The sequence below is a fragment of the Pristis pectinata genome, chromosome 41 (genome assembly GCF_009764475.1).
Source record: "Pristis pectinata isolate sPriPec2 chromosome 41, sPriPec2.1.pri, whole genome shotgun sequence".
NCBI lineage: Eukaryota > Metazoa > Chordata > Chondrichthyes > Rhinopristiformes > Pristidae > Pristis > Pristis pectinata.
This window is the reverse complement of record NC_067444.1, coordinates 3,583,715-3,611,443: the sequence shown is the minus strand read 5'-3', so window position 1 is coordinate 3,611,443 and position 27,729 is coordinate 3,583,715. Positions and strand designations below refer to the sequence as shown.

Here is a 27,729-nt window from a genome sequence, read left to right as displayed (position 1 = left end):
GGACAGATCTACGGACATTGTCAGGAAGAGTCAGGATGACGTCAGATGGATATGTAATACGCTGCCTGTTGGTGAATACACGTTGAATTATACGCGAGGGCCGTCGGTATCAACATGAGAAGGAACACAAGGCACATATAGGGTGAAGGCAAAGATTCATATGGAGAGGTTGGACAGTCGTAGGCTCTTTTTCCATTGGCGCGCAGAAGAATGAGAGGTGATCTAACAGAGGTGTATAAACTCAGGAGGGGCGGAGATGAGTCAGTGTTCACAGTATTTTTACCATTGTTGGGCAATCAAGAATTAGAGAGCAGAGGTTTAATGTGAGAGGGCAAAATATATAATAGGAAACTGAGAGGCAACTTCTCCACACAGAGAGTTGTAGCTACATGTAACGAGTTCCCAGTGGAACATTACATTGACAATACTTAAAATTCATTTGGGCAGGTACATGAATATGAAAGGTTAAGAGGAAATGGGACTAATTTGATGAGCACGATGGTCAGCATGGACGATATGGGACGGAGGTCCTATTTCTGGATGACTCACGGTAAACCGCTCTTGCATTACACAGAACTTGCCATATCACTCTACCTCTGTTTCTATCTCTCTCTCTATTTCTTCTCATCAAATTATCACCCATACACCTTCACAATACACTGCGTTCAGTTTCAGTGTGCAGGAGCAGGGACTTAGATCCAGAGGCGGGAGATTCCAAAGGAGGCGTGTCTCCGTCCTTTGTGTTCAATTTCAGTGAGCAGGACACTTCACAGGGGCACACTTACATACTGTAAGTAATAATTGATCTGCGAATGATCTAATTGGCAGCAACCAACAAAAAGAAGTTGGTTTTAATCGGATCGGCCATTGTGTGCGTGTACAGTGTTAGAGTGGGGGAGCTGAGGCTTTGGCGTGAAATGAAAGAGTCAGTGGCCCAAGTTTGGAGAGTGAGAGCAGCTCTCTAAGGAAAAGAAACCTCAGGCAGAAGGCATGGGTAAGAAAAGGTGAAGTTTTCGTTTTATTTTATGGTTATCATTGACTCGGGTTTGGTTCAGGAGGCTACAGTGGGCAGAGGCTGAGGTGATGTTCAGGGTAAGGAATTTGTTTTCCTCTGATTCCTCAGTAGAACAGCGAAATGGTAGACAGGGCAGTGGTATGCTCCTCTTCAAGGATGTGGGAAATCAGGGAGACCTCCAGTGTCCCTGCTGACAACACGTGCATGGTGCATCCGGCTGCAGCTCCTTACCGAACGTGTTAGGGAACTGAAGCTGGCGCTGGATGAACTCCGGATCTTTCGGCCAACTGAACAGAGAATAGGTAAGAGTTATAAGAAGGCAGTCACACCTAGGTTGCAGGATGCAGGTAGATGGGTGACCGTCAGGAGAAGGTGAAGCGATAGGCAATTAGTGTAGGATACACCTATGTTAGTTCCCCTTAATAACAAGTATTTCGTTTTAGATACTGGTGGGGGGCACGGCCAACGAGAGGAAAGCCACGCGGCCAGGTGTCTGGCACCGAGTCTGGCTCTGTGGCTCAGAAGGGAAGGGGGAAGAGAAGTGCGGTAGTGAAAGGCGAGTCACTGGTTAGGGGAACAGATAGGAGATTCCGTGGAAGAGAAGGCAACTCCCGGATGGTATGTTGCCCTCCAGGTGCCAGGATCAGAGATGTCTTCGATCACGTCCATGAAATATGAAATAAGGGGTAGGGTGAGCAACCAACAGTCGTGGTCCACATCGGCACCAATGACAGAGGCAAGAAGGCTGACGAGGTCCTGCAAAAAAGCTGAGTGAGTTAGGTGCTATGTTAAAAGCCAGGGATAAATGTTACGGCAGTGCTCAGAGAGGACATCTTGCAGTGCGCGTCTACTGAAGGAATATGGGTGGAACTGAAGGATAAGAAAGGGATGACCACGTTAATGGGACTATATTATGGACCTCTCAGTAATCAGCGGGATTCAGAGGAACAGATTTGCAGAGAGATAGCAGACGGTTGCACGAAAAGTAATGGTGAGATAGTAGGTGATTTTAACTTTCCACATACTAACTAGGACTCCAATACTGTAAAGTGAGTGGATGGGATTGAGCTTGTCAAATTCGTTAAGAAACGTTTCTTCAATCAGTTTGCAGAGGTCCCATCTGGAGAGAGGGCGATACTGGAATCTCCTCTGAGACGAGCCAGCTGTGCTTAGGCTAATATTTTGGATCGCGTGACCATAATTCCATTAGATTCAAACTAGTTATGGAAAAGGATAGGACTGGTCCTCTGATTCAGATTCTAAATTGGAGAAAGTCCAATTTTGATGGCATGAGAAGTGATCTGGCAGGGGTGGATTGGAAGATGCTGTTTATCCGGCAAGAGATGCTTGGTAAGAGGGAGGCTTTCAGAAGTGAAATATTGAGAGTACAGAGTCTGTATGTTCCTGTTAGAATAAAAGGCAAGGATAACAGCTTCAGGAAACCTTGGGTATCGTGGGATATTGAGGCCCTCGTAAAAAAAGGCGGTAGATACGTATCAGGTATAGGCAGTTCAGATCAAATGAGGCGCTTGAGGTGTATAGTAAATGCAAGAAACACTTAAGAGAGAAATAAAGAAGGCAAAAAGATGACATGAAATTGCTCTGCCAGACAGGGTGAAAGGAATCCCAAGGGTTTCTGTCGCTATATTAAGAGAAAAAGGGTAGAAAGAGACACAATTGGTCCTCTTGAAGATCATCGTGGTCATATCTGTGTGGAGCCGAAAATGATGGGGGAGATCTTGAATGAATGTTTCTTTTTGCATCCGTATTCACTCAGAAGTCACATCTATAGAAGTGAGACAAAAGAGTCGTGAGGTCATGGACAGTATCCAGATTTCGGAAGAGGAAGTGCTGGCTGCCTTCAGGCTAATTAAGGTGGATAAATCCTCAGGGCCACATTAAGTGTCCGGTAGGATCTTGGGGGAGGAAATGGAAAAATTGCAGTGGCCCTGGAAGAGATAATTAAAACGTCCTTAGCCACGGATGAGGTGCCTGAAGAATGGAGGATTGTCAATAAACCAGCCTCCCCTCCATGGACTCTTGTCTTTACCTCTCGCTGCCTCGGTGAAGCAGCCAGCATAATCAGAGACCCTACCCACCCGGCTCATTGTCTCTTCTCTGCTCTTCCTTCGAGTAGAAGCTACAGGAGCCTGAGGGCACGTACCACCAGACTCAAGGACAGCTTCAATCCCACTGTGATAAGACTATTGAAAGGTTCCCTCATACGATGAGATGGACCCTGACCTCACGATCTACCTTGTTGTGACATTACACCTTATTGCATTGCACTTTCTCTGCAGCTGTGATACTTCACATGATACTGCCATAGTTTTTTTTTACCTCAATGCACTCTGTACTAACTCAGTGTAGCCTGGACTGTGTAATGAACTGACCGGTACGATCGGTATGCAAGACAAGTTTTTCAGTGAACTTCGGTACAAGTGAAAATAATAAACCGATGCCAATACCAATACCATGTTGTTCCCTTGTCCAAGAAAGTCTGGAAGAATAAGCCAGGAAATTATGGGCCGGTGAGCCTAATATCAGTCGTGGGTAAATCATTGGAAGGTATTCTAAGGGACAGTATATGCAATTATTTGGATTTACAGGGCCTGATTACAGAGAGTCAACATGGTTTAATGCGCGATAGAACAGGTCTAACCAATCGTATCGAATTCTTCGAGGAGTTTACCAAGATGTCGATGAGGCAAATCCAGTGGGTGTTGTCTACATGGACTGTCGCAAGGCCTTTGACAAAGTCCCGCATGGGAGGCGTTTCCAGGAGATTAAGTCGCTTGGCATTCAGGATGAAGTTGCCAATTGGATTCAACATTGCTTCAGCGGGAGAAGCCGGAGACTGGTAGTAGATGGTTGTCTCTTTGACTGGGTGCCTGTGACTGGCGGTAGGCCGCAGGATCCGATGTGGTTTATCATCTCATTTAATGATTTCGATGATAATGTAGTGAACTGGATAAGCAAATGTGAGGATGACACCGATACTTGGGCGCATTGGACAGCGAGGAAGGCTATCAAAGCTTGCAGCGTGATTTTCGCCGGTTAGCTCAAGGGGATGAAACGTGGCAGATGGAATTTAATGCAGGCAAGTATGATGTGATGCACCTTGGGAGGACAAACCAGGACAAGAGTTATACAGTGAATTGTCGAGTTCTGAGGTGTGCGGTGGAAGAAAAGGACCCGGGAATACAAACCCACAGGTCCTTGATTGTGGCGTCACATGCAGATCGGGTCGGAACGAGAGCTTCAGGCACTTTGGCCTTCATAAATCGGGGCTTTGATTACAGGAGTTGGGATGCTATGTTGAATTTGCACATGTCGTTGGTGAGGCCGAGTTTGGAGTATTGTGCTCAGCTCTGGTCACCTACCTGCAGGAAATATATCAATAAGCTTGAAAGAGTGCAGAAAAACTTCACAACACTGTTGGGATATGACTAATTGAGAAAAAGGTGAATATGTCAGGAACTCATTTCCTGGAGCACAGGAGAAGAGGGGAGATCTGATAGAGGTAAACAAAATTATGAGGTGTCCAGATAATGAATGCATACTGTAGTTTTTCCCCCAAGGTTAGGTGGGATTAGAAATAGAAGGCACAGGTTTAGAGTGTAAAGATCAATGTATGAGGGAAATCTGAGGAGGTGTGCGAGTGTGGAAGGAGCTTACAGCGGAAGTGCTAGATGCGGGTTCAGTTATAATACGTATTTAAGCGAGGTTTGTGTAGGTGCATGGATGGGAGGGGCTTTGGAGTGATATGGTCCACCCGTAGGGAGACGTGACCAGGCATAGGATGGGGTCGGAATGGACTAGATGGGCCGAAGGACCTTTTTCTGTGCTGTATAACTCTGCTACTTTTGAACACAGGACAGTACAGCACTGTAAGAGGCACTCCTGCCCATCATGTCTGTGCCGCCCAGGGTGCCAATCAAACTAATCCCATCTGCAGGCACACGGTCTGTATCCCTCCATTCCCTGCCTGTTCATGTGTCTGTCCATGCTCCTTTGGTAGCCACACTATAGGAAGGACGTTGTCAAGCAGAAACGATTCACGAGGATGTTGCCGCATCTGAGGGCTTGTGTTCCAAGGAGAGAGTAGATAAGCTGGGACTGTTTTTTTTGCCCTGGACATCTAGATCGCCAGGGACTAAGTGGGCCGAGGGAGATATTTCAATGTTGTTTATTGGTCGGACTGATGGTGTTCAGGGAGCGTCTTGGTGAGAGGAGGAGATAAGAGAATTAACATTAATTGGAGAATTACTGCGGAGTAACTGCTGGTATACCATTTTTTTTCCGTTCAAAGAAAATATTCATGCAGAAGAAAGTTAGACAGAAGAGACTGCAGATGCTGTAATCTGGAGCAAAAGTAAAATCTACCACTGGGGGAGCAGCATGTCAAGCAACATCTGTGAAGGGATATGGACAGTTGACGTTTCGAATCGAGACCCTTCAGCCTGGCTGAACGTGTTGAGGGGACATAGCCTGTATAAAGGTGTATGGGTGACGGTGAGGAGGTGTTGGATTCATACACTATAACTGTATTCATATCTTAAGACGGATGAGAATTATGGCTGCTCGAAATACTGATTCAAAATGTGTCCTTCAGGCCAGAACAGCCACACCACTGCTTTCCTGGCCTGAGTGCTGTGTGGTAATTGCTGTGTCTGGAACTTAATTGGATTCTCATTATGTTTGACTCTGGAGATGCTGGTCAATCCTAATGGGAAATGGGAAGGCTGTCTCAAACAATGAAGGTGATACCTGCCTTTGTCTCACCTGACTGCAAAACGATGAGCTGAACCTGGGGTGTGAGGCTGCTCTTTGTCCATCTGCAGAGGCCTTTGTCCGTTTCCTGCTCAACCAAGAACTCCTGCGCCTGACTCATTAAAGTGTACGTAACAATGTTTGTAGAAATTACTGTCTGCCCCACCTGTACCTCGGAGAACTCTGTCGCGGACTGTACATGAGAGTAAAGAGGTTTCTCACTCGCGATATATTGTTAAATAAACGCATTTGAATTAACCTGTGCAACTGTGTGATTTACAGCAGACGGAAGTGGGACTTGAAAATCGGGTTAACAACGAGTGAGACAAGAACTAGCAAGCGACAGGGGGATCTAGTTGAGGTGGGGTTTATTGGCAGGAGGAGATAGGTGGGAAAGGGAAGGTCCGAGACAGAGACAGAACATAAAAGTATACTGACTGCAGTCTTCCTGTGGGTGAAGACTTTAAGAAATTAAAAGCTGGCCTTAAGAATAGAAACTAAATTCCGAAAACATTACGAATCACTGCCAGTACTTCAGATATGTTGCAACACTTCACTTGGAGAATCGAAACTTTATTTTAGCAAGGTTGCTCTTTCGATTTGCTGACTGTTTAAGAAGAGTGCAGAAAGTTTCTGAATGCGGAAGCGCGGAGACCACTCAAACATGACTTGCTCCTGGTTATTCCTCACTTTAGGTAAGTGAATTGATTCTCAGACAGACAATTGCTTCCGTAAATTGTGGCAAATTACCGCAAAAGCTGTTGTGAGAGGATATGGATTGAGTGTAGCAGGTTTAGTTCCCTGTGGTAGGGCTGTGGAACAGTTCCTTATTCTATTTTAGCCTGACCTGAACGCTAGGTTAAAATCCACCCGTTTTCAAGAGTGACTGGATGGGCTGGGATTGTTCTGTTCCGTATCAGTTGATAGTATTTCGCATTGAATAGCCTCTTAATTTGGAGCTAAAATCCGATTAAGACTTTGCCACTGCATTTCAATTCGATCTCCTCAAGCTCTTGCATTCTCATCTTGTTTCAATCTGTCATGGTCTTGGCAGCAATATCTTTCAGCCCTTCAAGACAAGTATCTTTTTTCCTCCCATTCTCGCTGCTTTGCCTATCGCTCCGCTCAATTTCGACACTTTTGGTTCCTTTTGCCACTTCTTGGACGTTTCTCCCACCGAAAATGCGCGGTTCTCTTCATCTTTGTCTAATGAGATGAGTCTTGAAGATTATATCTAAGAGAATGTTTTAATCACTTTTTACGGTGACATGTTGCAAGCCATTCTTGGTGAGGTCAAAACGTGGAATTGACATGTGAACCGCTCCTAATGCAACAATAACACTGCAACTATTTCAGGGTTAGCTGGAAACATTACACATTGGTACTTGGCTGGGGCAATTTAATTTAATTTGATATGCAATGCTGCACGTTTGTTTCAGTTGATAGTATTTTCAGATTTTCCTCTCGGTGAGACTTGCGGCCCATTAATATTGCCTTAAGAACGACAAATATGACGTTGATCTTTTCAGAATTTCACACAACAAAGGTGCATGTATTGCGTTGCGCAGGGATTTGTGTGAGATATTTTGTAATGATCGAGGCTTGGATATTGAGTAGGCGATTTGGAGATGTATATTGTTACAGATTTCGGATGCGCATTTGACAATGACGAGAAAAGGAAACTATAAATGGATGAAACTGAGACAACATGAATGGAGATCAAAACTAAGCATGGCGCAATCACATTGGTGTGGTTATACCATCAGTCTGCAAGTATCTGTCGGGATATAGAGAAAAGACATGTTGGCAAAATATGAAAAGATGTGAAGGCAACACGGTTGTCGTAGTGGGGGTCTTAACTTCCACAATCTTGATTGGGATTTCCCTGGTCCAAGAAGCCTTGACGGGCTGTACTTGTTTGGTGAATTCAAGAGGGTTTCTGGAAACATAATGTAGATAATCCGACTCGGGAAGCCAAATTAGATCTTGTATTGGGCAGATAGCCTGATCAGGTAACTGGGGTTTCAATGGGAGAGCATTTTTGGAAAGGTGAATTTCATTAAGTTTTCCGATCATGATGTATCAGGTTAATTCTGGACCTCCGGAAAGAGACCTAAATTGGGGGAAGGTAAATTACAACGATATTAAGCATGAAGGTGGGACAGAAGATTGGGTCGAGCTGTTATTGGGCAAGTCCACATCTGGCAAGTGGCAGCTGTTTAAAGACCGGAATGTTCCAGTATGGAGGGAAGACCAGGATCGTAAGGTGCGGGAAGGTTGGATGATGAAAGATGATGTAAACCGAGTCAAGGAATGGGAGTAACATAAAACACAGAACAGTACAGCAGTTTACAGGCCATTCGGCCCAAGATGTGCCGATCTGTAGCCCAATGTATAAGAAACGATGTCTTCATGTGTATCATCCCTATACCTCCATTCCCTTCATACTCATGTGTCTATCGAATGGTTTCTTAAACTACAGCAAACTGCCTCTTTCGCTACTAACCCTGGTAACCCATTGCAGGCACCTACCCCTCTCTGCGTAAAATCTTGTCCCTCACGTTGACTTAAACTCCCCCCTCCTAACCACGAAAACACGTCAGCTGATGTTCGGCATTTCTAACCTGGGAAAAAGATTCTGTCAGTCTACCCGATACATATTTCTCATAAATTTATACATTTCTGTTGGGTCTCCCCTCAGCCTCCGACGCTGCAGAGAAAGCAACCCAAGTTTGTCCAAACTCTCCTTATAGCTCATGCCCTCTAATCCAAGCAGCAGACTGCTGAACCCCTTCTTCAGCTTTTCCAAAGCCTTCACATCCTTCCGGTAATGGGGAACCAAAATTGCACAGAATATTCCAAATGCAGCCTAACTGATGTTTTATATATCTGCAGCATGACTGAATCTTCTACTCAGCAGCGCGTCCAATTAAGGCAGGCATGTCATACGACTTATTTCCCACCTTATATACTTCCGTAGCCACTTTCAGTGAACTATGGACATGCACCACAATATCCCTCTGTACCTCAATGCTATTAAGGGGACTTCCCCTAACTGTATACTTTCTCCTCTGATTTGAACACCCAATGAGTCCACTCAGCTCTTTATCATCCACAAACGTACTAATTCACCCATCAGCATTTTCATCAAAATAATTAATATATATCACAAACAACAGAGGTCCTAGCACCAATCCTTTCGGAACACCACTGGTCACGGTCCTCCATCCAGAATGACAGTATTCCACCCCTACATTGACTGCAACGGCAAGCCAGTTCCGAATCTAATCTTGCAATTGCATTGGATCCAAAGCACCTTTATCTTATAAATCAACCTGCCATGAATGACCATTTCAAATGTCTTACTAAAGGCCATGACAATAACGCGCACTCCCTTGCTCTCGTCCGCACCTTTATCACCTCAAAAAATTCAATATTAAGATATAATATTAAATTATAATATTATAATATTATAATATAAGATAAGACAAGATTTCTTTATTCGTCACATGTACATCGAAACACACAGTGAAATGCATCTTTGCGTAGAGTGTTCTGGGGGCAGCCCGCAAGTGTCGCCACGCTTCCGGCGCCAACATGGCACGCCCGCAACTTCCTAAGCCGCACGTCTTTGCAATGTGGGAGGAAACCGGAGCACCCGGAGGAAACCCACGCAGACACACGGGGAGAGCTTACAAACTCCTTACAGACAGCGGCGGGAATTGAACCTGGGTCGCTGGCTCTGTAACATCAGGCCGTGATGAGTTATCCACCTTAATACTTTTCGCAAGACCCAACACTACCTTTCCTTAATCACAGACTGTTCCAGCAAATTCGCATGCCTCACTCTGTTTTCACTTTCCTCCAAATTAATCTACTAGTTAAATCCGATCCAACGTGCACACTTAGCACCTCAGACACTTTCTCTGAATCCAGGCACACATTCCCTCCTTTATCCTTGAGTCGACCTTCCGTATCTTTAATTATTCTTTTTTTCAATAAAACACATAAAATTTCTTGTGTGTGTGTGTGTGTGTGTGTGTTGGGGTGGAGTTCTCCTTGATCTTGCTCGCCAAGTAATTTTCATGGTCCCTTTTGTGCTTCCTAACCGCCTGTTTGAACTCATTCCTGTTATCTTTATATTACAGAACGGTCCGGTCTGATTGTTAGCTTCCTATACCTCACGTATGCTTCCTTTTACTTCCTGAATAAGTTTAAGACCTCTCGGGTCATGCAAGGTTCCCTTACCTTCTCATGGTATTCCTAACTCCCTACCGGAACATGCCGGACGGTGAATCTGATCAGCTGGTCTTTTCACAACTTCCACGTGTAAGACGTAGACTTGACCGACAGCAGCTGCTCCCAATGAACGCCCCTCATCTCCTGTCTTATCCTGTCGTAATTCCCCTCCCCAATAGACCTCAATATCATTTTTCCTTCAACATAACAATCTTAAAGAGGAATGAGTTGTGGTCACAATTCCCAAAAAGTTCCCCCACGACCAGGTTTGTTTCCTGGCTTGGCTCATTTAAGAAAAAAAACGGCCAGTACGTCCTTTCATCTGGTTAGGTTCTCTACGACTGTTTCAAGAACTCCTCTTGGATACACTGAAGAAATCCATGCCCGGGCTAAGGTTCTTCTATTGATGAAGTCCTAATCAATACCATGGAAGTTAAAGTCTCCGACTATGATAACTCTTCCGTTTCTGCACCTTTCCATAATCTGTCTACATATTTGTTCCTCCACCTCTCAGTTGCTATCGGGGGGCCTAAAGTATAATCTCATCATCGTTATTCCACCATTTTTGTTTCTGAGCTCCACGCAAATTGCCTCTGTGGCTGAGCCCTCCGGTACGTCCTCTCTGAGTACTGCAGTGACATTCTCCCTTATCAATATTGCAACCCCTCCACCTCTTTTCCCACCCCCACTTATCACGACTAAAACAACGGAACCCAGGAACGTTGAGCTGCCAGCCCTGTCGCTCACGCCACCAGGTCTCTCTAATCGCAACAACAGCGTTATTCCATGTACCGATCCAGGCTCCAGGTTCATCCCCCTCGCCCTTAATACCTGCAGCGTTGAAATCAACACATTTCAGCCCATCAGTCCCACCATGTTTATTGGCCTGCCCCTTGCTGTTCTTGCTTTCAGTCTTATTGATAATACCATCTTTATTGCCCTGAACCCTACCACCTGTTGCCCTGCTCTAGTGGTCCCATCCCCTTGCCACTCCATTTTAACCCTCCTGAGTAGCAGAAGCAAACCTCCCAGCGTGGATATAGGTTCCCCTACAGTTCAGATGCAAATCAGTTTGTTTGTACAAATCCCACCTGCCCTGCAAGAGAGCCCAATTATCCATCAATCTGACGGCCTCATTCCTACACCAGCTCCTTATTGAATTGCACCATGTATCTACTTATCACCTCGCTGGCACGTGACACGAGTACCAATCCTGAGATTACAATCCTGGATAGGAAACACGTGTAAGGTTTATTGGTACTGGAAATGGTATTGGTTTTATTATCGTCAATTGTAACGAGGTACGGTGAAAAACTTGCATTGCATACCGTTCGTACAGGTCAATTCATTACTCAGTGCAGATGCATTCAGTTAGTAAAATGCATTTAGGTAGCACAGGTAAAAACAGTAAGAGAGTACAGAGTAAAGTGTCACACCTACAGGGAAGTGCAGTGCAGGTAGACAATAAAATAGACAATAAGGTGCAAGGTCACAACCAGGTCGATTGTGAGGTCAAGAGTCCATCTTATCGTATAAGGGAGCCATTTAATATTCTTATCACAGTTGGAAAGAAGCTGTCCTTGAGCCTAGTGGTATATACCTTCGGGCTCATGTATCTCCTGCCTGATGGGAAAGGAAAGAAGAGAGAATGAACCTGGTGGGTGGGGTCTTTGATTATGCCGGCTGCTTCACCAAGGCAGCGAGAGGTACAGACAAGAGTCCATGGAGGAAAGGCTGGTTTCCGTGACGTGAAGGAAGTTGAGGAAGGAAGTAAATTGAGGAAGGAAGTTGAAGAGGGAAGTTGAGGGAGGAGGTTCAAATCAGGGAGGGCCACGCAATGAATATTATAAAAAAGCCGGAGTAACTCAAGGAAGGCAGTGGGACGGTCAAAAGTGGCCATGAAATGTACTTGATAGTGAGATGATGGAAAACTCAAAGGTGTTTTTAATGCGTCAAAAGGAAGAGGTTTGGGATTGAGAGAGTAGGATGTGGACGAGTACTGAATGAATAATTCGCCTTGGTATTCACCAATGTGTTGGACATGGAGGATACTGAGATCAGTGTGAACAATGCTAATAATAGTCGAGATTAATAAGGTGGTTTGGGGTCTATTGAAGAACGTTTAGATCGATAAATCCCGGCGCATAATATGATAGATCCCAGGTTATTGTGAAAGGCAAAAGAAGAGATCGTTGAAACATTTCAAAAGGAAAATTGTATCCTGCACCAGCCAGGTGGGAGATTCCAGAGGCCTGCAGAGAAATCAAAGTTCCTCCATGGCTCAACAAGGAAAATAAGGATAATCCAGGAAATTATAGACCTGTAAGATTCAGTGGTAGTGAAGCTCTTTGAGAAGATTCTTAGAAATAGGATTTCCACATATTTGGAAAAGCGTGAGCCCATTGGAATGATCAGCATTTCTTTGGACGGGGCAGTACAAGTCTTCTAACTTTGATTGAGGCAGTTTGGGACGAGATGAAGATAAATAATGAGACTGGGGCAGATTATGTTGTCCACATGGACTTATCAAAGGCCCCTGACAAGGTCCCTCATGATAAGCTGATACAGAAGATTAAAATGCACGGGACTTATGGAGACATGTTAAAATTGGCTTGGCCACAGAAGACAGAGGTCGTAGTTGTTGGGCGTTGTTCTGTCGAGTCTTTTGACCAGTGGGATCATCAGGGATCAGTGCTGAGACCTCTGCTGTTTGTGATATATGTATGAATGCTTTGGACGAATATGCGGATGGGCTGAGTCGTAAGTGTGCGGATAACACAGAGCTTTTGGAGCTGTGTAGAATGAACATGGAGTGAATATTTCAGTAGGATAGGGAATAGTTGTAAATGTGGGCAGGCAAGCACTGGCAGTTGGAGTTTAATTGGCGCAAGGGTGCGGTGCCGCATTATCGAAAATGAAACGTAAGGGGAAGTGTACAGTGAATGGCAGGACGCTCAGCAGCATTGATTCACTAAGGAATATTCGGGTCCAAGTCCATGGCTCCATGAAAGTGACAACACAAGAAGTTAGGTTGGTTAAGAAGGGGATTAAGAAGTGAGCAGTTGTAGAATTATATGTCCCTCGGAATTTTATACACTTCCAACAGATCGCCCCTCAGCCTCCGCCGCTCCAGAGAAAAGAGCCCAAGTTTGACCAGCCTCTCCTGATAGCACATACCCTCCATCCCAGGCAGAATCCCAGTAAACCTCCACTGCAACCTCCCTGAGGCTTCGACATCCTTCCTGTAGTGAGGTGACCAGAATTACATGCAAACTCTAAATGCCGCCGAAACACTGTTCCAGAGAGATGCATTATAACTTCTTGACTCCTGTACTCAACACTTCGATTAATGTAAGCAAATATTCCGCAAGCCTTCTTTGCCACCCTATCTCGCTGTGTTGCCACTTCCAGTGAGCCATGGAATTGCAACCCAAGGTCTCCCTGCTCTTCAACACTGTTAAGGGTCTTGCCCTTTAGAGTGTACATAGGACGTGAAATTCGTTACCTTGCGTCAGCAGTACAACGCAGAGTTTAAAAAAAACATGAAAATCACAATGTTACAAAAATAAATCGTGAAAAAGGAGGAATAACAAGGTGCAGCATGGATTGGAGAGTATTAGCTATAAAGAGGGGTTGGCCAAACTTATATTGTTTTCTCTGGATCGTCAGCGGCTGAGCGAAGACCTGACAAAGGTTTCTAAAAAATGAGATTCGCAGATGGAGTAGGCAGCCAGAGACACTTTCCCAGGGTACAGACAATACTGCGGGATATCGTTTTAAAGTGAGGGTGTGTAGTTTTAAGGAGATGTGCGGAATAAATGTTTCACACAGAGAGTGGTAGGTGCCTGGAGCAGTCATTCAGAGTTTTTTCTGGAAACAGTCAGGATAATGACGTTCATGACCATGAGGCGAAGAGACTATCGAATACTGTATTACTTTGATCTTCTGATCAAAAATCCGGAGAAGTGAGAGGTGGTACACTTTGGAAGGACAAACTTCAGGGCAGAGTACAAGGTAAATGGCAAGGTACTTGGCAGTGTAGAGGAGCAGAGGGATCTGGGGGTTCATATTCACAGTTCACTGAAAGTTGCCTCACAGGTGGATAGAGCAGTTAAGAAGGCCTGTGGGATGTTAGCTTTCATAAATCGTGGGATTGAGTTTAAGAGACGCGAAGTGATGATGCAGCTTTACAAAACTCTAGTTAGACCACACTTAGAGTACTGTGTTCAGTTCTGGTCGCCGCATTATAGGAAGGATGTGGAGGTGTTGGAGAGGGTGCAGAGGAAATTTACCAGGATGCTGCCTGGATTAGAGCGTATGGAATATGAGGAGAGGCTTAAGGTGCTAGAGCTTCATTCATTGGAAACGAGGAGGATGAGAGGAAACACGATAGAGGTATATAAAATATTGAGAGGAATAGATAGAGTAGACAGTCAGCGCCTCCTGTCCAGGGCACCAATGCTCAAGACAAGAGGGCATGTCTTTAAGGTTATGGGTGGGAGGTTCAGGGGAGATGTCAGGGGGAGGTTTTTCACCCATATAGTGGTTGGTGCATGGAATGCACTGTCTGGGGTGGTGGTGGAAGCAGATATATTGGACAGGTTCAAGAGTTTGTTGGACAGATATATGGAGGAATGTGAGATAGAGGGATATGCGGGAGGAAACGGTTAAATAGTGGAAGGGTGGATTGATGGACAGCACAACATGGTGGGCTGAAGGGCCTGTATTGTGCTGTATGGTTCTATGGTTCTCTGCTTAATTCAGGAAGAATAAGTTTTGAATATCGGGTGATCCTTTTCGCTCTTACTCGTCCATCTACTTTCTGCTTGTCACTGGAAGAAACTCGCATGGGAATCACTGGCCCAATGAGATAGAAGAGGCCTCATAAACCAAAACCACTTACTGAATCCCTGCACCCTACAATGCAGCAGCCGAAAGCCTGGTGGTAAAGGATTGGGCGTTAGCTGAGGAACTGGGCATTTTCCAGCAGAGCTATGTAGCGGACAACGGGGTATTTAGGCAACTTCGCCGAAAGACAACACATATCCTCGATTAGAGAGGCGTCCTGTTGTATGTTGCGTGTGTTTATGATATTGCCATCTCACAGAAGCATCAATCCTCTTTTATGCAAATAATTGGAATGCTCCACATTAAAATCAAGATGGAGAAAGAGTGGGGATGTTAGGGCAGTGGGATTGCGCTTTCGTGCGACTCAATCTGCTTTTCGTTCTGGAAGTCAGAGGTTGTTAACCTTGATTTCGAAATAACCGTTGGGAAATATGGACTCGCCCTTCCTGTTCATTCAGACCTTAATTGAGATGCTTGTTCTGGCGTCTCAATGACCAACTGGTCTATGGATAAGGCTGTATCGGAGGCAGTAAAAACATCAAGCACGTATTGTTTCCATTGTGAAAAACAAAATGAGGGTAGTTGAAGACCTTTATTCGATTTGGACATCCTTCAGTGAATTAGATAGGTCCGGGGATTCGTGAGGTCTACTGATAAATCAACAAAGAAAGTAAACTGATTTTTAAAGTTGTCCTATGTCAGCACAATGCACACATTTATATTTCTTTGAACTTGGGTTACCAGAGCCTGGTGCTCACTGAGAGTTGCAGAAGCTGGAAACTGACCTCAATGCTCACAAAGCGGTCGCAACGCTTCCTCGAAACGTCCACAGGGCCACGATTTCCGATAAATCTCAATGCAACATTATTCACACGCTGAGTCAGCCTGATTTCCGTAGCCGCTGACCAGTGAAAATGAAAGTTATTTCGCAAAGCCGGCCTTTTTCAGTCATGAATGTGCCGGTTTCAGTAAGCGGGTGCATATTTCTTTTATGCATGGCATATAAATTGGTTTACTATCGAGGCAGAGTGAAAAATCGTTGTTATGCATGCCATCCATACAGATCATTTCATTAGACCAGTGCATTGAGGTAGTACTAGGGAAAGTAGTAACAGAGTGCAGAATAAAGTGTTATAGTTACAGAGAAAGTGCAGTGCAGGTCGACGATACTCAGCAAGGCCATCTTAGAGTCATAGAATTTAGATTTAAGAGTAGAATGATTATAATAGACGTAATGAATAGATCTGCAGGGAGCAGCTTGCAATGAATCGCCAGGCTCCTGAGCTATTGATCTCCTATTAATTTCAATCAAAGTAAAAGTTAACAAACCTCGCCGCCATTTCCAAATATGGTTGCTGCTTTAGATGGTTGACGTCAATGTGAGGTGTCAGATGAGAAGTGCATGCAACTCTCAATTCAGATCATCACTGTAGGCATCTTGACACTAGACACCAACAGCTGGCCATCAGCACGATCTGTCCATTATCTGTAGCATCTGCCAATCATGGATCAAAATACATTGTTCCTTCAAATTCTCGCAGCTCGATCATACTTTTAAAAAGAGTGATCATGCATATTCCAGCGACAGTTGATAAGTACACATTTTCCGGTATATCTTGTCATCCCACCTGAATTCACATCTGGGAGATTGAAACAGTAAGATACAAAATATGCAAACAGTTTGCAAAACTCTCGTTTTCCTGGATTCTACGTACTCTTCCATACATCCCTCAAAACTCACCATCAACCACACACACAGCCACTTCATGGTATGTCTCTTCTCTTCAGTACTGACTAGTTCAATACTCTGAGGATTGGAATGTCGCAGACATTTGAGTATGCTTACAGAAAAATAGAGCACAGAAGCAGACCATTCGGCCCAGGATATCTGTACCCACCTTGATGCCAATTTAAACTGCACACCTGCCTCCACGGTAGCGTAGCTGTTAGCGTAACGCTATTATAGCGCCGGCGACCAGGGTTCAATTCAGTCCACTATCTGTAAGGAGTTTGTACGTTCTCCCGTGTCTGGGTGGGTTTACTCCGGGTACTCCAGTTTCCTCCCACATTCCAAAGAGTTATGGGTTAGCAAGTTGGAGGTATACTATCCTGGTGGCGGGACCGTGGCGACACTTGGCGGCTGCTCCCAGAACACTATTGTTTGTTTCGATGTTCATGTGACCAATACAGATATCTAATCTCATTCCCTTCATGTACACACGTCTGTCGAAACGTTGTTTTTATATCTGCTTTCATCACCATCTTTGACAGGGCGTTCCAGGCACCTGGTATCTACTATGTTAAAAGAAAAAAAAAGGAACTCGTAATTAACCTTTAAACAACCCCACCCCACCATCACCACCAAACCTTAGGATATGCCCTCGAGTATTTAACATATCCACCGCGGAAAAAAAAACTCTGATAGCAATCATCTATTAATTTTATAGACTTCTATCAGGCCTCGTATGTATTGGTATTGTTCGTATTAGTATTGGTTTCTTATTGTCACTTGTACCGAGGTACAGTGAAAAACTTGTCTTGCATCCAATGCTACAGGTCAATTAATTACAGTGCAGTCACACTGAGTTAGTACAGAGTGGATTGAGGTAGTATAGGTAAACCAATAACAGTACAGGGAAAAGTGTCACAGCTAAGAGAAAGTGCAGTGCAGTAAGGTGCAAGGTCACAACAAGGTAGACTGTGGCGTCATAGTCCATCTCATCGTATGGGAATCGTTCAAGAGTCTTATAACAGTGGGGTAGAAGCTATCAAGTCTGCTGGTATGTGCCCTGAGGCTCCTGTATCTTCTATCTGATGGAAGAGAAGAGAAGAGAGAATGACCCGGGTTGGTGGGGTCTTTGATTATGCCAGCTGCTTCACCAAGACAGCAGGAGGTAAAAACAGAGTCCAAGGAGAGGAGGCTGGTGTCCGTGACGCGCTGGACTGTGTCCACAACTCTGCATTTTCCTATGGTCCTGGACAGAGCAGTTGACATACCAAGCTGTGATGCATCCAGATAGGATGCTTCCTATGGTGCATCTACAAAAGTTGGTGAGTGTCAAAGGGGACACACCGAATTTCGTCAGCCTCCTGAGGAAGTAGAGGCCCAGGTGAGCTTTCTTGGCCGTGGCATCTACGTGACTTGATCAGGACAGGCCATTCGTAATGTTCACTCCGAGCAGCTTGAAGTTCTCAATCCTCTAGACCTCAACGCCTTTGATGTGGACAGGTGTGTGTACACCAACCCCTTCCCTGAAGTATATAACCAGCTCTTTTGTTCTGTTGACATTGAGGGAAAGGTTGTTGTCATAACACCGTGCTACTAAGCTCTCGATCTTCTATCTCCTTCCCGTACCCCCACTCATTGTTATTTGAGATGCGGCCCACTACGGTGGTATCATCTGCAAACTTGTAGGTGGAGTTAGAGCAGAATCTGGACACACAGTCATGAGTATATAGGGAATAGAGTAGAGGGCTGATGACGCAGCCTTGTGGGGCACCAGCGTTGAGAATAATCGTGCTGGAGGTATTGCTGCCTATACTCACTGATTGCGGTCTGTTGGTCAGAAAGTCATGTGCCTATGCTTTGACCTGGTCTTTCCCTTGCTGAATCCTTTGACAACCTTCTTTACAACCTGGAACTCCACCAATTTTGTTTCGTCTGCACATTCGTAATCAGCCCACCTACACTGATGCCGAAATCGTTTGTATATTTTACGAACAAAAGAGGTGCCAGCTCTGATCCTGATGTAACACCACTGTCCATAGACCACCAGTCAGAATAAAATCCCTCCAGCACTACCCAGTGAGTGCTCTGGCCAAGCTAATTTTGAATCCAATTTTGCAAGTGGCATGGGATCCAGCGGGAGATAGCGGCTTGGATTCATAATTGGCTCAGTGGTCCGAAACATGAGGGTGATAGCAGAAGATTGTTTCTCAGACTGGAGACTTGTGTTTAGTGGTGTGCCACAGGGGTTGGTAATGGGATTTTTGTCGTTTGAAATCCATGTTAATGATCTGGATGGGAATGTACAATGGATGGTTGGTACAATGATCCGGATGATCCTAAAATAGGTAGTGTTGTAGATAGTGCAGAAGATAAAGAAAAGTTGCAGGGGATCTTGATCAGCTAGGATTTTCGGCTGAGGATTGGCAAATGACTTCCAATGCACCTAAATACGAGGTATTGCATTTTGCGAAATCAAACCAGTGTCTCACCAATACATGAATGGTAGAGTCCTGCAGAGAGTTCTGGAACAGACGGATCTCGGAGTGGAAGTGCAAAATTCGCAAAAGGCGGTGTCACAGGTATATAAGGTGGTGAAGAAGGCGATTGTCACGCTGAAATTCATCAGTCAGGGCATTGAGTACAGGAGTTGGGAAATTATGTTTCAGTTATATAAGTGAGGCCGCACTTGGAGTTTTGGTCACTTTGTTATCGGAAAGATGTTATTAAACTAGAAAGAGTGCAGAAAAGATTTCTCATGATGGTGCATGGACTTGGAGGCATGAGGTACGAGGAGCAGTTGCGAAGACGAGCAATTTATTGCCTGGAGATTGGAGGGGGACTTGATAGAGGTATATAAGATTATGTGGTTTCGACAGGGTGAACGCACACCGTATTTTTCCCAGGGAAGGGGTGTGAAGATCAAGAGGGCATAGGTTTAAGATCAGAGGTGAGAGATTTATAAGGGACATCAGGGGCAGCTTCTTCATGCAAAGAGTGGCGCGAATTTGGAATGAGCTGCCAGAAATAGTGGTTGAGGCCGGCACATTAGGATCATCTGAAAGCCATCTGGATAGGTACATGGGTAGGAGGGGTTCAGAGGGCTATGGACCAAACGCAGTCAGATGGGATTATCTCGCTGGGAAGCATAGTAGGCATGGACGAGTTGAGCCGAGGGGCCTATTTCCCTGCTGCAGGATTCTATGACTCCCTGTCTCCATGGATGTCATGCGCCTTAATCTTTTGGTTCAGACTACCACGAGCGACTTTGTCAAAAGTGGAATCAAAGTGGATGGAATTTAACTTCTTTGTAACTTAAATTACACCACGCTCTGAACACTCTGAATATTCTTTGGGTCAGATACTGATTTCTTCATTTTACGGTATCTCACCCATTAATGGATCACCTCAATTAACCATTATAATAATCCAGTTTCTCTGCGCTATTTTTCTGATATTGACTGCGTTCCCCTTGAATGATGCCAAAGGTTCTGGAAGACCTTTCCCAAACTTCTTCACCGTTATCATATATTGTTGGATAACTACTCATTTGAAATGCCCGGCAGCTTTTTGTCGAATTAAATGCGCTTTACAATCTTCTTCATAAGAGAACAAGGACAAAATCCCCGGAAGAACTTCTAAGGTCATGTCTCATCTGTGGGAAGAGAAACAAGCCAACGTGTCAGGTCGGAGACCCTTTGTTAACACTAAAGAGGAGACAAACAATGATTTCATAACACGTGTAGGAGAGAGGGAATCGGAGGACTCTGATCGGGCAACGCAGCAGTGTCCTTGGGGATAAGGTGTATAGAAGGTTATGTGGGTATTGGATGAATGGGAGACGTCAGCGTATGAAAAAATAAGCAGCAAAACCTGGGCACGATTATGTGGGAAGTGCGAAGTGAACCGCAGGTGAGCAGTTTCAGCAGGTCAGGCTGAATATGTCCTCCCCGCCACCAGAGACAAGAAAAGAGCCATTAAAAACTAGCTGAGCTAATATTACAAACGGATGATTGACAGTAACCGAGAAAGCAAGTTAACTGAAGTTGTAAAGTTCAATATTGAGTCTACAAGGCCGCAGTGTGATATTTTGTCCCTCAAGCTTCCGGTGCTCCTCATTGTGAGACTTCAGGAGGTCACGTCTCGATATGTCGGAGTTGGAGTGACCGCCTCTCCCTAATCCTCCCAACAGATTTAAAAGCAACTTTGTCTCCGGTTCAGTCTGCCGCAAGGTCTCCGACCTAAAAGGTTAATGCTGTTCCTTTTCTCACAGATGGCCTTAGGCTGCTGAGTACTTAAAACATTGTCTGCTTTTGATTTAGATTTGCGGCATCGACAGCTTTAAAAAAGACTTCTTTGTTTTCATTGGGGAATTGATTAAGGAAGAATTTTAAGTTCTGTCCTTCTCAAAAATATGTACAAATTTCCCGCAGTTGTCTGTAAGGACCTTGTACGTTCTCCCTGTGTCTGTGTGGGTTTCATCCTGGTGCTCTGGTTTCCTCCAACATTCCAAAGAAGTCCAGGTTGATAAGTTGTGGGCATGCTATGATGGCGCCGGAGGAGCGGCAACACTTGCGGGCTGCTCCCAGCACATTCTCGATAACTCAAAAAGACGCGTTTCATTGCATGTTTCGATGCACATGTGACTAATAAATACATATCTCTCTTTACCTTATCAATTCTTGTTTTTTGTTGTTTCAGCGATTCTGCAAGTTCGACAGATTGTTCATTCGCAAGGTTAGTGACAATTATTTTCTAAAACATCGTACACAGGTGGCTAATTGTACAGTTCGTGGTGCGGATACCCCCAAGTTACCTCTCGACGTGTTGATATCGCATACGGCTCTGTTTCGATTTTTTTTTGTATGTGCGCATTCACTTACCTCACCTTGAACGTTTCTTTGCAGTTTGTGGAATTTCTCGCGTTGTGATAGCTGATAAACGAACATTAAGTCGATACGTAATTCACAGTCAAAGTAATAGCCTAATTCAGCACGTAAGCAGGTCGTTCGACCCAACTCGTCCATGCCGACAGAACGGGGCTCGAATCATTTTCCCTGGGCGAGACACGAACATGGCGACACAGCTACAACAAAAAGGGGGAGCCGTCAGTAAAAACTGAAGTGCGTGGAGACTTCTTCTCTCACAGAGAATCCCTTGGATTCTCTTTCTAGGAGTGTGGGGTCGGACCGATCATGAGATATATTTAATGGGGGGGGGGGGGAGGGGAATGGATAACTACACGAAATATTGTGGAATTGATGGTGATTTAGGAACTGGTACAGAAGAGAAGCTGAGGTCAGCATCATATCAAATGTTGCTAAAAGCCACCTGACTGGGCTACTCCTGTTCCCATTTTCCTCTGTTCTTTGCATTTAGCAGTCTTCTGCTCCAGTTACAAGTGGACGTGCAAGTAGGTAAGGTAGAGAAATTTAGGACTCAGACCATACCATAATTCATGCCATGATTTCCATGTCAGATCATGGGTGATATTTTAACTCAACGCCTCTTTCCTGCAATAAACATATCCTTCGTGGTTTCCTTCATGTACAACATTTTTCCGTCGCGCCTTCTCGAATACAGTGAGCAGCTAAGTAGAAGAAAACTCCCAAGTCAAGGTTTTCGACATATTTCATTCCTATGGATAAATAAATTTCATTTCATTTCATCCAAGGACATAGAACAGCACAGCACGGGCCATCGACCCACGATGTTGAGCCAACCTATATAAACCTAATCCATGTGCAACCTAACCGTTCCCTCCTGCACAGTTCATAACCCACCATCTTTTACTTCCATATGCCTATCTAAGAGTCTTTTACATGTCCCCATTGTATAAGCATCTCGTACCTCTCCCGGCAGTGCGTTCCAGACACCAGCCACTCTCTGTATAAAAAGAACTACCTCTTCCATCTTCGCTGAACATTCCTCCACACATCCTGACTGGATGTTCTCTGGTATTGGCCAGGGTCTACTTGGGAAAAGTGGTTGTCTGTCAACTTCATCTGTGTTTCTCATAATCGTATCACCTCCATCAAGTCGGATTTCATCTTCCGTCTCTCCAAAGAGCAAAGCCCTAGCTCGCTCAACGTTTCCTCAAAGACATATTCTCTAATCCAGGCGGCATCCTGGGAAATCTCCTTTGCACCCTCTCTAAAGCTTTCACATCCTTCCTATCATGAGGCGACCAGAACTGAACGCAATTCTCCAATTGTGGTCCAACCAGAGTTCTATAGAGCTGCAACCTCACCTCGCGGCTCTTGAATCAATACCCCGACTAATGAAGGTCAGCACAACATACGCCTTCTTAATCATCCGATCAACTGCCGCGGCAACTTCTGGGTATCTATTGACTTGGACCTCAAGATCTGAGCACTGATTAGCCCAACATTATTCGTGAGACCGACATTCCTGGTTTCAAGCTGGTCCAAGAATCAATAGAAGATGTGAATAAGAGCCAGTGGCCTGGATGTACCAGTTTGCTTGTCATTTTACCAAGACCAGAGATTTCTTGAATTCTTCGTCATACGACAGTCCTATCTATCCACCCCAGCCCCACACCATTGTTAGAATCCACCTGGCGAAATTTCACCTCACCACCTTTCCCACATCTTCGTCCTCTCTTTGGTGCTGAGACCGGGCCTGATGCATTCTCCCTTCTCCGTAAGATCGGAGTGAAGATCTCCACTCTTGCACGGAAATACTCTTGAAATAACATTCAGCTTGACCTTCTTGCTGCACACTCTATCCTCACATTATCTATTGGTGATTCGTCCACAAAGGCAGCGAGCTCTTCCCAATATCGACACCTTCCAAACTCCTACCGTTTACACACATTAAAATAATCTGTCTGCTTCTGGCAAAGTCAATGAACTCACACATACATTTATTTCGTGTTCCTTCCTGGAACAGAGAACATAGAACAGTGCAACACCGGAACATGCCCTTCGGCTCACAATGTTGTGCTGAACTAATTACATGAGTAATCAAATGCCCAACTAAACTAATCCCTTCTACCTACACAATGCCCAGATCCTTCCATCCCTTGCATATGCGTGTGCCCACATAAGAGCCTCTTGAACGCCTCTATCGTATTTGCCTCCACCACTCCAGGCAGCACATTCCAGGCACCCACCACTCTCTGAGTAAAAAAGAACTTACCCCTGACATCTCCTCTATACCCCATTCCCAGCTCATTAAACCTGTGTCCTCTTGTGGCAACCGTTTCAGCCATGGGGAAAAGCCTCCGACTATCCACCCGATCTCTGCCTCTCATGATCATCACTCTATGAGGTCACCCCTCATCTTCGCTTCAAGGAGAAAAAGCCGAGTTCCCTCAACCTGTTTGCATAAGGCATGCTCCCCAATCCAGGCAGCATCCTTGTAAGTCTCCTCCGCACCCTTTCTATAGCTTCCACATCCTTCCTGTAGTGAGGCGACCAGATCTGAACATAATGAATTGCCCCGTACACCTCTTTTATCTTACCACTCTCAGCTTAAATGTGTGCCCTCTGGTATTTAGACATTTAAACCCTGGGTAAGGTACTGGTTGTCTATTCCACCTGTGCCTCTCATAATCTTATAAACCTCTATCAGATATCCTTTCAGCCTCGGCCGCTCCCGAGAAAACAACCTAAGTTTGTTCAACTTCTCCTTATGGCACATATTCCCTTATCCAGGCAGCATCCTGGTAAACCTCTTCTGCATCCTCTCCAAAACCTCAACATCGTTCCTGTAACGGGACGACCAGAAATGAATGCAATACTCCGGTTGCGTCCAAACTGGAATTTGACTAGGCTTTTCTAAATCCCCTGCAAACCATTTTCATCCGATTCACAACCTACACAGACGTCGACATTTACTCCTTCAGCAGTCTGAAGACAGTTCATCCAATCACTGATATCAAATGTTAACGGTTGTGGCCCTGGCAAGAATTTCGATGTCTCGACCCGAAGCGTCGGCTGTTTATTTCCCTCCGTAGATGCTGCTTGACCTGATGAGTTCCTCCAACATTTTGTGTGTGTTGATATTTGTGTCACTCGCTGGTTATCGCCCCAGACGGTAATAATCAACCCATTCGTCTTACCCTTTGGTTTCTGTCCATGAACCATTCCGCTACCCGCTCTGGTACTTCAACCCAATTGCAAAGGGTTGTACAGTGGTCCAGCTAGTGGAAACTTTGTTTCACAGTGCCAGTGGCACGGGTTCAACACTGACCTCTGGTGGTGTGTCTGTAACATTTTCTTCGGCTGTGATTTGTTTGGATGCTCCGGTTTCTTGTAACATTTCAAAGGCGTGTTGGTGAGCGGTAAGACAAAAATGCCTTAGCGTGTTGGTTAGTGGAAGAATCGAGCCTCTTCTGACTGAAGGCAACCTGAGAACACTCTCAGCAGTTTTACTAAACAGGACTCTCCCCTCCCAAAAGCTACTTGTATTTCCTACGTGTATTGCAAACACTTTGTTAACAGTAGGTTACATCCCTCAAGACACTCTGGTGTCTTCTGATCTGTAATATATTTGGGGAGAGTTGAACCACCGCACCTAAAAATTTCCATAGCCTCCGGTCTGGAAACTTGGATGCAAGTAATCAGGTCCTGTGGATTTACTGTTTTTCTCTCCAGTTAATGCCTCCATTTTAATTTCCTTAGGTTCCTCGCTCACACTGAACGTGTTTCTTCCAAGAGTTATTTTGTGCCTTGTTCTAAGGTGCTCCGAAGTTATAACGTACCCTCAAAATATGCGTGCATTGATTGTCTACTAAGATAGAACAAAGAAACGAAGGAGAGTCGAACAGATACGCCTGCGGGATTATAAATTGCAGAATAGAATCTTGGTCCCAAGAGTTGTCAAGCAGTAAGGCCACCTAAAACCTGAATTATTCTACACGCTTTCCAATAACTTAGTATTTCCAACATGAATCACTTGGTCACATGGTTCAGAATGGAGGCGGTATTACTAAATTTAATTACTTCATCCATTAACTGATTCCTTTAATCGCAGGATATTTTTCTTCAAATTTCTAACTTCAGCAGGATGAAGTAAAAAGAATGCAAATGCAAACTGCTCACAAAGATCGCGAGCCACGACCAACAATTTCTCTGTTTAATTTTAGCGCAGGATGTGAGACTGGTCGGCGGAATCAATGGCTGCTCCGGAAGAGTGGAAGTTCGACACAGTTACCAATGGGGTACAGTTTGCGACGATGATTGGGGATTATCAGACGCTCAGGTGGTTTGCCGACAACTCGGCTGTGGCTCCGCTGCGTCCGCGCACCAGGGAGGACGCTTCGGGGAAGGTCGTGGAAACATTTGGATGGACAACGTTAAGTGCGCAGGTTCCGAGCGTCAATTGTCGGACTGCCGCTTCGGAGGATGGGGAGTTCACAACTGCAAGCACAGTGAAGATGCAGGTGTCACCTGTAATCCACGTATGTGTACATATCCTTTACTGCAAAAATACTAATTTAAGTTGCGAACATATTACTAATGATCGTGATTGATATTGGAGCACATCGGCCGAGTTTTTTGAACGTTTGTCTGTTCAACTCTAAACCACCATTTTTTAACATTTATTTCCCCTCGATACTTGAGCTGACCGAGTTGCCGCTGAGGGGGTTTCTTGCCTCCCTCCGATAATTCTGTTGAAAGACCTCGCCGACAAAATTCGTCACGAAGTCCTTCAATTTGCACTAGGAGACGAAGTAAAAAAAAAAATTGTCAACGTCAAGATAGCGCACTACCTTTTCCTGATCGTTCTGCTCAAGCACGCGAAGATATCCTCCAAAAAATGCTCCTTCTATGTTTAGCTTTTGAATGAGATTGAAGTAATTTTTTTCACGTGGCGACAGCGTAGAGCACTCGCTGGAATACCTCTGCTTGGACTTGTAATTGATTCATGATTGTCACTTGTACCGATGTACAGTAAAAAAATCTTGGTGTGCATACCGTCGTAAAACAATACATAATGCAGAATAAAGTGTTACGGCTACAGATAAAGTGCAGCGCAGTAAGGCAATAAGACTCAAGGTCATAACAAGGTCGATATTGAGTTAAAGAGTCCATCTTATCGTACTGGGGAACCGTTATGTAGTCTTATAGCAGCGGGATAGAAGCTGTCCTTGAGCCTGGTGGTACGTGCTTTAAGGATTTTGTATATTCTTCCCGATGGAAGAAGGGAGAAGAGAGAATGTCCGGGGTGGGTGAGGTCTTTGATTATGCTGACTGCTTTAGAAAGACAGTGAGAAGTTTAGATAGAATCCATGGAGAGGTGGCTGACTTTTGAGATGTGCTGAGCTGTATCCACAACTCTCTGCAATTTCTTGCGGTGTCAGCCTTCCACTATTACTAAAAGTATTACTGTTATCAATAACACCAAGGAGGGATATGACAATGATATGCATACTCAATGTACATAGCACCGTATCACCGTCTCAGTGAGAAAGCAGAGCTTGATAAACACACACGAGTGAGGTAATGTTCAGTTAGAAGTCATTACGCGTATCCAGTGCTTTAAGAGTTGTTGTTTTCATTTACGCATTATGCTTGATGCCACGTTTGATGGTGCAGTTGTAAAGTAGGGAATGACTCTGGCGGCCGCCTGCAATGTTACGTTTATCCACCGTTTCACCATTCAACACGCTAAAATGTTTGTATATCCATGCTTCTGAAATGAACGTTTACAGACCAAAATGTCTTGTAGGACTTCGGTGGTCAGTATCCCGAATTCACAGAGGCATAAACGTCTACTGTTGCAGGGAACGCTTAACTCCGATAAATGGGCTTCTGTGCATCGTGCCTCAACGGCATTGTTCCCTTTTTCCGTTCTATGTCATACATTTTTCAGAGTTTATTGAGCCAACGTTGACTTCACACGACTTCGACAGCAGGGGTGAAAATAAGTGAGAACAATTAAGCTGTGTAATTTGTCCCGATTGTCCTCATTTCCCATCTTCTTCTTGCAAGTACAATCTCCAAATGCAAACAAAACAGCGCTGTTTCGCACTTCATTATGTCGGCCCTTTGGTGCCGCTAATTGGTTGTGTTATTTGGTGCCCTGCAGATAAGCGACTTTCATTGAAAACAGATCGTCCTTTCCTCCGATAAAACGCTTTTGTGTACTTGCAAGAAAT

The 27,729-nt window shown here is 44.8% G+C and overlaps 1 protein-coding gene across 2 annotated transcripts in view; it reads left to right on the top strand.

Moving 5' to 3' along the window:
- Positions 1–6,417: 6,417 nt before the first annotated feature.
- LOC127566443 (uncharacterized) overlaps positions 6,418–27,729 on the top strand; it is a 75,966-nt gene continuing 54,654 nt past the window's right edge. For both annotated transcript variants that reach the window (XM_052008864.1, XM_052008863.1), the window contains exons 1-3: positions 6,418–6,483; positions 21,303–21,338; positions 25,714–26,028. In XM_052008864.1, the coding sequence (XP_051864824.1) occupies positions 6,426–6,483; positions 21,303–21,338; positions 25,714–26,028 (409 nt within the window). In that variant the 5' untranslated portion in view covers positions 6,418–6,425. The remainder of the gene's footprint in view (positions 6,484–21,302; positions 21,339–25,713; positions 26,029–27,729) is intronic.